The sequence below is a fragment of the Bicyclus anynana genome, chromosome 24 (genome assembly GCF_947172395.1).
Source record: "Bicyclus anynana chromosome 24, ilBicAnyn1.1, whole genome shotgun sequence".
Taxonomy (NCBI): domain Eukaryota; kingdom Metazoa; phylum Arthropoda; class Insecta; order Lepidoptera; family Nymphalidae; genus Bicyclus; species Bicyclus anynana.
Genome location: NC_069106.1, coordinates 6,917,495 through 6,931,793, shown reverse-complemented (window position 1 = coordinate 6,931,793; position 14,299 = coordinate 6,917,495). Strand labels below are relative to the sequence as shown.

General features: G+C 36.8%; 1 protein-coding gene across 6 annotated transcripts in view; it reads left to right on the top strand.

Moving 5' to 3' along the window:
* LOC112055406 (probable sodium/potassium/calcium exchanger CG1090) overlaps positions 1-13,720 on the top strand; it is a 37,699-nt gene extending 23,979 nt beyond the window's left edge. For all 6 annotated transcript variants that reach the window (XM_052888930.1, XM_052888931.1, XM_052888932.1 and 3 more), the window contains 9 exons: positions 130-276; positions 463-557; positions 1,537-1,643; positions 2,571-2,687; positions 3,522-3,606; positions 4,290-4,454; positions 5,241-5,343; positions 6,692-6,822; positions 8,292-13,720. In XM_052888930.1, coding sequence (XP_052744890.1) covers positions 130-276; positions 463-557; positions 1,537-1,643; positions 2,571-2,687; positions 3,522-3,606; positions 4,290-4,454; positions 5,241-5,343; positions 6,692-6,822; positions 8,292-8,491 — 1,150 coding nt within the window. In that variant the 3' untranslated portion in view covers positions 8,492-13,720. The remainder of the gene's footprint in view (positions 1-129; positions 277-462; positions 558-1,536; positions 1,644-2,570; positions 2,688-3,521; positions 3,607-4,289; positions 4,455-5,240; positions 5,344-6,691; positions 6,823-8,291) is intronic.
* The last annotated feature ends 579 nt before the right edge of the window (positions 13,721-14,299 follow it).

The following is a 14,299-nucleotide window of genomic DNA, read 5'->3' as shown; positions in this document are numbered from 1 at the left end:
CATTGCCTATATTTTATTCACGTTATCCCACTGAAATGGGAACTACGCGGGTGTCATCGTGATTTATTTTATAATAGTTTATAGCCAATTGAAACAGTAATTCCTAAAACTGGTATTGTCTCCTTCCAGGCCAGAAGCGTTGTTCATGCTGATTATGTACGGCGTATACTGCGTCGCGCTGCGCTTCAACACTGCGCTGGAGCGCTGGGCGCTGACGCTGCCGCTGCCGTTCAAGCTGCCGTCGCGCGAGGAGCAGGCAGCGCTCGTCACTTACAAGTAAAACCTTTATATTAGACCTCATTGTTGCCAGTGGTAAACCTATGTGGCATTGGATCCTGCGAGCGAGTCCTGGGCCGAACAGTAAAAGTTCTTTGCTTGTGTCTAGAATGTGTGTATATGGACAAAAGCCTATACCATATATATCTATCTTACAGAGTCTTAACCTATACCATATTGTAACAGAAGCGGCGGAGGTCAGCCAGCCACGGCGCCGGCGGCCGAGGGGCAGTACACACAAATGGAGGGGCAGAACAACGATCTGCCGCAGAAACCCACGGGTAAGTAATCCCGTACAAACTTAACTTTTGTACAATATTTTACGTGCTGAACATCAATTTCTTCTTTGAACAAAAGACTCGAAAACCCGTAGTTGAATATCAAACCATTTTTAAAGTTTATAAACAATAATTTTACAATAATTTTAAACGTTACATACGGTACATTCATTGTAATACTCCTTTCGTTAAGCGGTTCCATCTTATGGATCTTACGTATCTTATCCGTAAGCGCAAACGCGATTGACATTGAGAAATGATTTTTGACGCGAAGAGACCTTTCATAAAAGTTGGCCATAGTTCTTTTAACCTTGGGTAAGACCAACGTAATAATAAGTTGTTTCTCGATAGAAAAATCTTAAGTGTCATCAATACTCTCAGATGCATCCATACGATATAGGTGTCTCGTGACAGGAGAAAGACATACTACCTACCGAAAAATAGCTCTCTCTTTCTTTTCTAAAAAGAGCTTAACTCCTAATGTCCGGCCGCTCAGAGATTGTGTTTCTGACAGGTCGTAATTGGAACTGGCGTACAAGGTGGTTGAACTGTGCTGTTTCAAGGTAATGCCAACTGTTTGTTTTTGCAGTAATGAGACAAAACACGAGGCAATTGTAATTGAATATGTTTGTCCCATTCATTCACGACCTGTCAGAAATGCATTCTCTGGGCGGCAGGACATTAGGAGTTAAGTTCTCTTTAGAAAAGAAGGAGAGAGCTATTTTTCGGTAGGTAATATTCTTTCACCTATGTCGTATGGATGCATCTGAGACTATTGATGAGACTTAAGATTTTTCTTTCGAGAAACATCTTATTTTTAAGTTGGTCTTACCCGGGAAGAACTATCTATGATCAGCTTTTATGAAAGGTCTATTCGCGTCTTTATCATGTCACGAGACACCTATATCGTATGCATGCATATTAGGTCCGGATATTAGGTCTGTAATTCTAGAACATTCTGAAACTAGGCACTCTTTTTTAGAATACAACCCGGATGGAGCGTACGTCAACGCGGCGTATAATGCGGAGAATGCCTGGAACCCCAACCAGGCGTGGGACCCCAACAATGCCTGGGACGAAACCTCTTTGGTAACTAGATACTTTATTTTACTTGTTTATGCTCTCTAACAACTATGGTGTTAGCCAGACTTCAGCTGACGAGGTTCTAGGTCGGAGATGGAATGAATGACCTTTAATTTCTTCTGTATATATAGGTATTTACAGTGATATTAGCAACCCAGAGTTGTTAGTGTTACTTCCCCGTGCCGTGTGTTATATTAACATCTGATATTGATTCTTAAAGAGTTAAATAATATCGCCCAAAGCCGCATCGCATCGGAGTAAGAGACTAAGCTTCACATCCCCTCTCCCAGATGGAGGGAGTCTAGCAATATAATGGGCCGTAAAATAGGCAGTTCCCATGGTTTATTCCAGAGTTGGGAAGTCGATGTTTTGCACCCCCTTGCCTCTGACAATTTAAAACTTCACCCCATCGGCTAGTACAGTTACATAAGCAACGAATAAAGTTCAACCTATTAGCGACAAACAGAAACTTTAGACCTTTACATGAAAGAGAAGATTATAGAGGTAAACATTCTCACCCGTCAAATCGCATTGGAACAGCGTATTTGGTAGAGCTCTAAGCTTCACAGGTCAGTCTCCTTCGAAAAGGAATTATTATCTTATACTCTTTCATTCATCATCATTAGCAACCCATTTTTGGCTCACTGTTGAGCACGAGTCTTTTCCCAGAATGGGGGGGTTATGCCAATAATCCACCACGCTACAACTTCACAGACTTCCTTCACCGTTTGAGACACGTGGCATTTAATTTCTTAAAATTGAAAAGTTGGAGGTGCACGCCCCGGACCGGATTCGGACCTACACCCTCCGAATCGAAGGCAGATGTCATATCCATCTGCCTTCGATTCGGAGGCAGATGGGCTCTCACGGCTCAAACCCCTTTAAAATAACCTAATTATGATGATGATGATGACGGCGAGATATATTTTCTAGCAACAACCAGCCAACCCTCCAGCACAAAGCTGGGGCGAGGCTGAGCCAACTCAACAGGTGCAATCCCCGAACCAAGCCCAAGCCCAGCCGGAAGGACAAGGCCAGGCTGTACCACAGGTGATACTTCCATTAGTTGTCTCTTTATATCTTTATTTTGCTTAATTCTTGTTTACGCATTGCTCTCACTGGATAGAATACTTGATGGGGAAGATTCCCACTGGGAATAAATTAGAGGACTGTATTTTGGAGCTGGTGAGAATAGTCGAACAGTGAGTGTTGCCAGTGATGACCAGTCCTTGGTCGCTAAATATGGGCCTCATAAGAAGGCTCAGAATCGCACAGCGGGCGATGGAACGTGCTATGCTAGGAGTATCTCGGCGTGATCGAGGTGGCTTTTCGTGGTGGTGGTGGTTTTTATTTAAGAGCCGTGATTTAATTTTTACTTACCTGACCTTTAAGAACTAAGCAGTGATGACCTATGGTTCCGAAACTTGGTCGCTAACTATGGGCCTCATAAGAAGGCTCAGAGTCACACAGCGGGCGATGGAACGAGTTATGTTAGGAGTATCTCTGCGTGATCGAATCAGAAATGAGGAGATCCGCAGAAGAACCAAAGTCACCGACATAGCTCAACGAGTTGCGAAGCTGAAGTGGCAATGGGCGGGGCACATAGTTCGAAGAGCCGATGGACGTTGGGGTCCCAAAGTGCTGGAATGGCGACCCCGCACTAGTAAGCGCAGTGTTGGCCGACCCCCCACCAGGTGGACTGACGACATCAAGCGAGTCGCAGGGATTCGCTGGATGCAGGCGGCTCAATATCGTGATGTTTGGAAGTCCCTACAAAAGGCCTATGTCCTGCAGTGGACGTCCGTCGGCTGATATGATGATGATGATGATGATGATGAACTTTAAGTTAAACCGACCGAATAAAATTAATTTCTTGTATTACAGCCACCCGCTCAGCCCGCGTACTACAAGGCGAAGGAGTACAACCCGGAGACCGCGGTAGATCCTCTCGTCAAGCCTATCGGAGCTAGTGAGTTGAACATTTTTAATGGCAGCAATAATACTTGTTATCACTTGTTTCGTTGGAAAAATATGAATCTATAAATATACTCATATGTTTTCTTTTATGATTTTTTTTTTTATTTAGTACTGCATTTTCTTATTGTCGACGTCCAGTCAACTCGCACGAGACACTTTGCATCACCGTTTCAACAAAGCAATAAAAGTGGCTAATTATCTTTATTTAGTCGCATTGTAAACAACGAAACTTATTTAAACAAATCCTACATAAACGCGAAAGTTTGTTTGGATGTTTGTTACTCTTTAACGCCGCTATTTCTGAACCCTATTTGGCTGTTTGGAATGGAAATAGATTTTACTCTAGATTAAAACATAGGCTACTTTTCTTTCCACAAAAATCCATGGTTCCCGCAGGATTTGTGAAAAACTGAATACCACGCGGGCGAAGTCGCGGGCGTCCGCTAGTATTACCTATATATTATCCACAATGTCGAGTTTAGGAATGTTTACGAAGTGTAAAAACTATATATATACTTAAATAAATGATGTAAGTACCTAAACACAAAATTGTATTATGTGCACTTAGTGGAGTAGCTAAACACTTTTTGCGATGATTTTGTAGGCACGTAACATATTGATAGTTTTTTTATACATTATGAATATTTTTTTAAAATGATCTCATAATGTTTGCAGACCCAGTGCAGTTGGCGTGCTGGTACGTAGCGTACCCGGTGCACTGGTCGTGCCGGTACACCATGCCCGACTGCCGCGGCCGCTGGTACCCCATCACCTTCATCATCTCCATGCTGTGGATCTCCTTCTACTCGTACTTCATGGTTTGGATGATCACCATCATTGGTAAGCACCAGTGCCAGGATGGTTCCTAACAACCCGATTCCTATTGGGTTACCGTTTAAGCATCCACGAGTTTAACGGACGTTAAGAATAACTTAACACATGGCCAAAAACACATGGACGGGTTATCTACTAGAAAATGTCAGTCTTCGCCACTAGTAAGCATACTTGGCTTCGCACTACTATTCGTTATTATCAACGGCCAACCATATTCGGCTCACTGCTGAGCTCGAGTCTCCTCTCAGAATGAGACACGTAATATTTAAATTCTTAAAATACACATAACTGAAAAGTTGGAGGTGCATGCCCCGGACCGGATTCGAACCCACACCCTCCAGAATCGGAGGCAGAGGTCATTGAAATCGACTCCAATAGTTTTTATTTTTATTCTTTACAAGTTAGCCCTTGACTACAGTCTCACCTGATGACGCAATCTAAAATGGAAGCGGGCTAACTTGTTAGGAGTTGGATGAAAATCCACACCCCTTTCGGTTTCATCATCATCACTCGTAACACATTTCTCTTTATTCATGTTGTGACTTGTGTTTTTTCACTTAATAAATGAACACGAAGGCATAATTGAGGGATTAAAATAAAAAAAAGACAGTAAATATTTTTTTAAGTCCACGTCCACTCACATCATGTGCTTGTTACGTAGGAACGAAGATACTAAAGAGCGCACATAAAATTGTGCGCTCTTTAGTATTTAGGGGCCTATCTAATGATTTATATCGATGTTGTCGACCAATATCAGCGGAAACGAAAATATTGCTTTCTCTTTCGTTGCAGGCTACACGCTGGGTATCCCGGACACGGTGATGGGCCTGACGTTCGTCGCTGCGGGAGTTTCGGTGCCGGACGCCCTGTCCTCGCTCGCTGTCATCAAAGAAGGGTAGGACAATCATTACTTACTTGACTATTGCAGAGTAGGTTTTATAGAGAACATTTTTTTTTAAACGACATATTGTTTGATAATATTAATATAATGAACATTGTAACAAAAGATTTTTGTGCAATGAGGCGAAGCTGCACGAGTGCTACAATGGCTTATTACGTGCAGTGACATACAATTCTTTTTCTACGACCATAATAAAAGGATTAATAAAATTTGATAAATAATATATAGATTATTTGCGTTGGGCATGGCCTCCTAGATTTAGTCTCTTATAAAGAAGCCTGAATTTTCTTAGTCAATAGGTCATATAAAAATTAAAAAAAAAATTGCAGAACGGTTTACCCGTGTACATTACCAAACGGCCTAGAAATTACTCGTGCTACAATGGCCTCATTACATGACAGTGACATAAATATTTAGGTTTTATAATGAGTAGATTTTTTAAACTTTATAAATAAGTATTAAAGTAACTTGAGTTTGTACTTACAAAAATTTAAAAATTGTAATTTATTTTTATAAATTTTATTAACTCAACTGTTAACACATTATCTACTATAAGATCACTATGTATATGTGCTTACTTATGTGCGAAATAAAAGGCTTTTTATTTATTTTATTTTTATTTTATTTTTATTAATGAGTAGATTACGAAAAGAGCCGTGATAGCTCAGTATATGACCTCTGCCTCCGATTCCAGAGGGTGTGGATTCGAATCCGGTCCGGGGCATGCACCTCCAACTTTTCAGTTGTGTGCATTTTAAGAAACTATATATCACGTGTCTCAAACGGTGAAGGAAAAACATCTAGATGAAACCTGCATACCTGTCAATTTTCTTAATTCTCTACGTGTGTGAAGTTTGCCAATCCGCATAGGGCCAGCGTGGTGGACTATTAGCCTAACCCCTCTCATTCAGAGAGGAGACTCATGCTCAACAGTGAGTCGAATATGGATTGCACTTGCTAATGATGAATGATGAAATATTGATGTAGATACCTTTCGACGGCTTTAGTGGTGCAGTGGTATGCGCGGTGGATTCACAAAACGGAGGTCCTGGGTTCGATCCCCGGCTAGGCAGTTTAAGATTCTCTTAATTTGTCCAGGTTTGGCTGGTGAGAGGCTTCGGCCGTGGCTAGTTACCACTCTACCGACATAGACCGCCAAGCAATAGCGTTCCGGTGCGATGTGTTGAAACCGAAAAGGGGTGTGGATTTTCATCCTCCTTCTAACAAGTTAACCCCCTTCCATCTTAGACTGCATCATCACTTACCATCAGGGGAGATTGTAGTCAAGGCCTTACTTATAAATATTAAAAAAAAAAACCTATAATGTATTATCTCCCTCCAGCTACGGAGACATGGCGGTGTCGAACGCTGTGGGGTCGAACGTATTCGATATCCTGGTGTGCCTCGGCCTGCCGTGGTTCATACAGACCGCCATCATCCAACCCGGCAGCCATGTCAACGTCATCAGCAAAGGTATGTTGGCATCTAAAATTTATTACTCGTAAAGTTCTTTTGAGTTGATTTGATAATATTTTTTTTAATGTTGTGGAAACATGTAAAATAAATATTAATAATATTTTTTTTTTATATATTTTTACTTTTAACCATATATAATAAATAAAAATCAATGCCACTTTTCGTTTGTAATTTATAATTCAAAGGTCGAGATTGGTTAGAAGTAGGGTATGGATAGGGTAGGGATAGGGAAGAAGTGAAGTCAAAGCGAAGCTTGACCGACTCCGCTGGACATTTACATTAATAATAAATAGTAAAAATGTCAAATGTGTACCTACCCGATAAGAACTAACCTACCCGCGTACCGTGACAGCCGTGATAGTTCAGTGGATATGACCTCTGCCTCCGATTCCGGAGGGCGTAGGTTCGAATCCGGTCCGGGGCATGCACCTCTAACTTCAGATATGTGCTTTTTAAGCAATTAAATATCACGTGACTCAATCGATGAAGGAAAAACATCGTGAGGAAACCTGTGAAGTCTGCCAAATTGCATTAGGCCAGCGTTGTGGACTATTGACAAACCCCTCTCATTCTTAGAGGAGATTCAGGCTTAACAGTGAGCCGTATACGGGTTGATAATGATGATGAGGAACAATTACGTTCCAAACCCTGTATGATGTGAATAGGTATACTAACAGTAGCCTGTCAATATATATATAACAGTATAGTATATGTAAGACAAAATATTAATTTGTACAAACGAAAAGGAGATCTAAACCCACGTCTTACTAGACACGGGCATAAGTTAGTTATTTCTGCACATCGTCTCCAAAGAGTAAAAAAATTTTTTGTAAGTTTGGGTATACTCTTCTATAATAAGATCCCCAAGACTGTGATGGACCTGCCAATGCATAGCTTTAAGCAATGTGTTAAAAAACATTTACTTAGTCGAGGGTACTACAACATTGATGAGTTCCTTAATGATAAAGATGCTTGGAGGCCGTTGGATCAGCTTCCACCTTCACACAGGAAGTAAAACTATAAGAAATGTAAACAGTAATTGTTATCAATTGTAAATTATAATACTGTATGACTTTTTCAAAAGAGCAACTGTTGAGTTTCTTGCCGGTATCTTCTCAGCAGGACCTGCCTTCCAAACCGGTGGTAGAATCTTTACAAATAGTCAACTGACGTGTCAAAAGTGCTTGTAAACTGAGCCTACTTGAAATAAATGATTTTTTTTTTGTCATACTCACATATATAATATATAAATCTATACTGATATTATAAAGCTGATGAGTTTGTTTGAACGCGCTAATCTCAGGAACTACTGGTCCGATTTGAAAAATTATTTCAGTGTTAGATAGCCGATTTATTGAGGAAGGCTATATGCTATATATTATTCCCGTATTCCTACGGGAACGGGAACCACGCGGTTGAAACCGCGTGGCGTCAGCTAGTACTCACATAAAATCTTACCGTTCCAGGTTTAATCTACTCTACATTGTCTCTGTTCTCGACGGTGGTGTTTTTGGTGGTGGCAACACACGCGAACGGCTGGAAACTGGACCGCAAGTTCGGCGCAGTACTGATGGTTTGGTACCTGCTCTTCATAACCCTCGCGAGTCTTTACGAGCTCAACGTCTTTGGGAACATCCACCCGCCAGACTGTGAATCTAGTTATTAGAAAATTGCTTTCATTTTGTGTATGGGGAAACTTTGCTTCGAAAGATACTTTTCACGCCCCTACTTACTTGTCTATGGTCTTGCCTATATAGTGTAGTGGGTGAAAAGTGCAATACCGGGTCTTTTCTTTTAAAGATATTAGATATTCAAATAAAGAAGATAAAGTATAGTAAACCGTTGAATAGCTTGTATATTTATTATTAGAAGAGGCGACGACAATTGATCGGTCTTGAAGATTGACATTATGATAGTTCTCCAACAAAAATTTAGTCGACTAAGGCCTAGTTCGGACTACTGTAATATTTTAGTCGAGTACGAACTATTTTTGGGCGGTAAATCCAAAAATTGCTGACCAACCCGCATGCCCAGCGTGGTCAGTACTGGGCAAAATTGTTCGTACTCGACTAAAATACTAATGTAGTCCGAACAAGGCCTAAATGACCGAAAAAAAACCGAAAATTTTATAAATCGCGAAAGCCTAGAAATAATTCTGATCTACTGAATCTACAGTCTTAATTATAAAAAATGGGTTAGGATTTAAACCACTAATTTCTTTAAAGTAAAGTGAACTTTCACAGTAGGTAGTGTTTAGGTCCACTTTACTTTGAAAAATATTGAGGTTTAAAATATGAGTAGGTACATGTTTATGAATGTGGGGGTAATAGTTTAGTTTTGTTTGTTTTTGAATAAAGAAAATGGATCTAATGCACCATGTCCTGTTGGTTAAAAATGCAATGAATTTAGAATTATTTAAGAATATACCACATCTTGTGAAGCAAAATTTCTTCACAATATAAAACCGAGTTGATAGAATTCTTATTCACCCGTTAAGTATATTTACAACTGTTGACGAGTCACTTACTCACACTAGTTTAGATTTTGTGCTCTCTCGTTGCTGTGTGAACGTTAATGTAAAAACTTTATGATTGTGTGTTTGGACAGCAAAGTTTGTGTTACCATAAAATCAAAATCAAAATCAAAAATCATTTATTTCAAGTAGGCTCAGTTTACAAGCACTTTTGACACGTCAGTTGACTATTTGTAAAGATTCTACCACCGGTTCGGAAGGCAGGTATAGGGCAGGTATATATACAGGCCATATTCACTAAATTACCCTGAAGACTGGGAATTTGAAATTTGACGCATCAAATGCGAAGGTTGCATAAACAATATAAACTCTACGATTGTAAGAAAGTGACAAATGATCATTCCCACCCTTTCTCATGATTAACCGAGATGAAATAGTGCAGCGCAGTGTAACTATCGATAAGAAATTGTTATTTTTGGTTTTTGTAAATACATTTAAAAAAATACTAAATCATGTATTTACTTCCTAATCTTGCCTTACTGTGGTTTCAGTATTAGTCTACAGTGTGATTTAGTGAATAATATAAAAATGACGTAAAATTCAGTATTCAATCATTTCTACTTTTTCAGAAATTGCGTTCGAACTAACACGTTTATGTCTTGACATATTATTATACCTATAGGTATACTAAATCAAATATCATTACTTTTCTATTAATTCGCTTGTATATTAATATGTAAATTAAATAGTGAGGTTTAGGTATAAATAACGAAATCCCTTGGGATGCGATTTACAATGCTCCATAGAGAAAAAGGTCAGCACTACTTTTAAACCTTTCAATTAGTGTAGTTTAGTTATACTAAACCAACCCTTTTGAACCTGTCAATTTAGTTTAGATATTTTCGGTCTACAACTACTCTTAATAGAGTAAAATGGGCTCTTACTATTTCTACTTGAAACCACTTGATAGAGCGAACGCAATTTTCTAGCCTTTCTATTGATAAAGTAATTAAGAAAGTTTAAGTAGAATTGTTTATATCGCCTATAGAATTAAATAAATGCCACAATCTTATGATTGAATGAAACATCGATTGTAGCTTATCTACGAGTATTTATAATATTTAGGAGTAGATTTTTTCTGTGATTCTACATTTTTTTAATTACTACTCAGATGGTTTTATTTTTGTAAATAATAACACTTAGAGTAGCTATTTACATTTTTAATCTGTTAAGAAGTGCCATATTATTTTTCTAAGTTTTTATTAATTTACGTTGTATAGGTCGCGTCAAACTTCAAGTCCGCTCTGAAATTCCAAAATATATTAACAGCTACAGCGAAGATATCTACTTCTTTTAAAGCTGTAAAATTATTTAAGGGTAAATTATGTATGTACCAACAAATTAATACTAGTTTAATCGAAAACTATCAATTTTTTCATGTAATATCTACCAATTTTAATTTCCTGTCCAAAATATCGAAAGTACAGTTTTACAACACAAATACTAATTTTGCAGTCACACGCCGAAACCATGTCTAAAATTCGTTTTCCATTTAATTATTTATTAATATGTTTATTTCTTTATTACCTTATTTATGGAATTTGTGTAAGTAGGTAGTATTTCTGTAAAAAAATGCCTTTAACCACCAAATTACTTTTTCGCACAAACTTATTTTTCGAATAATTTTTAACCAAGATGAATTTAATTGAAAATAAATAATAAAAAAATAACTGTCTGTTATCGTTCCTCACAAATCCTTATAAATACAGAAATTTACAATTTCAAAATAGCACCGTCTTATTTCAAAAATCAATTCTCAGAATAGGATGACACTTTTTAGTTTAATTATTAGATTTGTCTTTAACAGAATTGTACCTAAGTAGGTAAGTTTAATGTCTTCTAATAAAATATACAGCAATATTGTTAGAATTTAATCAATTTATTTTACGGAAATGTTTTGTTTAGCAATATCAGAAATTCTCAATTTAAGGTAAAATCTTTAACAAGTATAACTACCCAGCTAACTTAGGTATTAAGTCTAATAATATTAAAATGAATCATTTAATTAAGGAGACAAATATTTAAAGCCAAAAGTGAATAAATCTTATAAAATATTTTTTCTGTATGAATGTAAAAAGTTGGTGGAAAAGGCCCAAAAGTAATAATACCTATATGCGGTCGTGTTATTTAGATATGCAGATATTTAAGGCCCCATTAACATGACATTACCTACCTAATCTAATTTTGGTCAATAGTGAATGGAATAAGAAATCTTAACAATTTGAACTAATTATGGTTTAAAAAGATTTCTTGAAAGTATAAACCATCAATAAAATGTATATATTACCCGCAGTGCCGTGGTGATCTATTTATATCGAATCCATAATAACGAAATAATATTATCAATAAGAAATTAATAATTATACTAATTGTTATGTCGTTATTGAACTTACTATCGATGTAATATATTTATGTTTACTGTTTAGATAATTATTTATGAATGTTTGTGTAGGTTTAGTAGGTTTAATTTTTAAATGTGTACATTTTAGAGACCTAATCATAGCGTCCTAAATTTTTCAATTTCGTGTCCCAAAGTGTGAATGAAGGTATGTATGCCTGTTGTTTATTATACAGAATTTGTACTTACCTATAGTAAAAATTAAAATCTTACACAGTGTAGTGACATGTAATAGGTACCTATATTTTATTTTATTAATTTTGTACGGATGTTTAAGTACGTTCATTCATCTTTTTATACCACTACCCTTCATCATACTTTTTTATATTTTTTATCAATTTTAAGGTAGTTTTTATCTTCAGCGAGGCAACACTAAAATACTTATCTCTGTCTTAGGCCGTACAGATTACTAAAGTAGTCCGAACTAGGGTCGAGTACAAACAATTTTTGGATTTGCCGCCCAAAAATTGTTCGCACTCGACTAAAATACTAAAGTAGTCTGTACTAAGCGTCTACGCTATCCACTGGGTAACCAGAGTGAGTCTCTACAAACTGCGTGCTGAAACCGTTGAAACCCACAAAAAATAAAAACAAAAGTCACGCGTCTTCATAACATCCGTTACAAACTTTTTTCTTTTGTATTTCAAAATAACACTAACAGCAATTACGTAAATTAATATACTCAATAATAACCAATAAAAAAATACTCCATGTTATTTCTTAGGTCCATGGTATTAGGTTTTGTAAACAATTTTTAAATTACTTTTATTATTTAAAAACATATGACGATATTCAAGAAAAATGGTTTCTTGAATAATATTGTAAATTACCTACTGATGCGACGCTTCGTGTTGTATTGACACGAGAATGTATTCGTTTTTGAATTTTGTATTTGGAGCGACTACGACACTGTCATGTTTTGTGTGCTCTATCTGCCTATTATTCTTTAATCTGTGTATCTATCTAAGAAAAACATCGGCATTTATTTTTTAATTGTATTGAAGATCGTAACGCCATCCTATAGCTGTTTGGAGTACTTAAAACATACAGTACCTGAACCACATATATGGATGGTGCTATAAAATGTGTGTGTAAAGTCACAATAGACTTTTAGAAATATGTAAATTATAAATGCAAAACCTAACTTGGTACAAAATTGTATCAGTCTTTCGACCCCTTTGCTGAGAAATTTACATGTACCAGTATTTATATACAAGATTTGTTAGTTTAAATAATACTTACACTTGGACGCAAAGAAATCAAGCTACCATTGCCTGTGTTTCTTAGAACATCAGCTATCTGCCAGTGAAACTCCCAACAAAATCGGTCTAATCGTTTCTGAAGTTAACCGGATAGCTTGTCTGTTCGTTCCAAACAAAACTTTGGGTTATTAAAAAAAATATTAAAAATTAAATCTGAAATAAAAAAATAGGTAAATAGGTAGGTACATAAACAAAACAGAAAATGCATGGTTAAATTTCTTTGCTCCCAGGTGTATAATATAGTAGCCTTCCGGTCTTGGCGACCGCGCGACCAACTGCCTATTATGAATTTATAAGGAGCACTGTCAAAGTCCGAGACCGCGACGCGCGACCACTTTTGTTTAGTGCTCCTTAAATAAATTCATAATTCGAATATTGACATCCGTGTTATCACAAGGTAAAAACCCTAAAATTAGAGGGTCGTGCGACCCTGTCGCGGTCGCCAAGAACGGTAGGCTACCTTTAGATGTAATGCGTTGTATGTATAAAGCACCAGTAGTAAACTTATAGCTAAAGGGCGCTATATTTGTCGGAGTCATGCCGACGATGGTAATAATATGCAATCTTCCATACATTCATTATCTGTTAAAATAATATAGTACCTTATATTTGTTACCTATTTATTTAAGTTCTACGAACCTATTTTGTGTGCAATGTATAATAATTTATGAAATTATAATAAAGAGTAATTCGTTAAATGTTTATATATCTTTTCATTTAAATGCTTTTATTTAAACATTTTTACTTTCAGTCATTCAACCCCTTTCCTGAGAAATCTAATTATCGTAATGCTTTTATTTAAACTTTTTTACTTTCAGTCATTCAACCCCTTTGCTGAGAAATGAGAAATCTAATTATCGTAATGCTTTTATTTAAACTTTTTTACTTTCAGTCATTCAACCCCTTTGCTGAGAAATGAGAAATCTAATTATCGTAATGCTTTTATTTAAACTTTTTTACTTTCAGTCATTCCACCCCTTTGCTGAGAAATGAGAAATCTAGTTATCGTAATGCTTTTATTTAAACTTTTTTACTTTCAGTCATTCAACCCCTTTGCTGAGAAATGAGAAATCTAATTATCGTAATGCTTTTATTTAAACTTTTTTACTTTCAGTCATTCCACCCCTTTGCTGAGAAATGAGAAATCTAGTTATCGTAATGCTTTTATTTAAACTTTTTTACTTTCAGTCATTCAACCCCTTTGCTGAGAAATGAGAAATCTAATTATCGTAATGCTTTTATTTAAACTTTTTTACTTTCAGTCATTCCACCCCTTTGCTG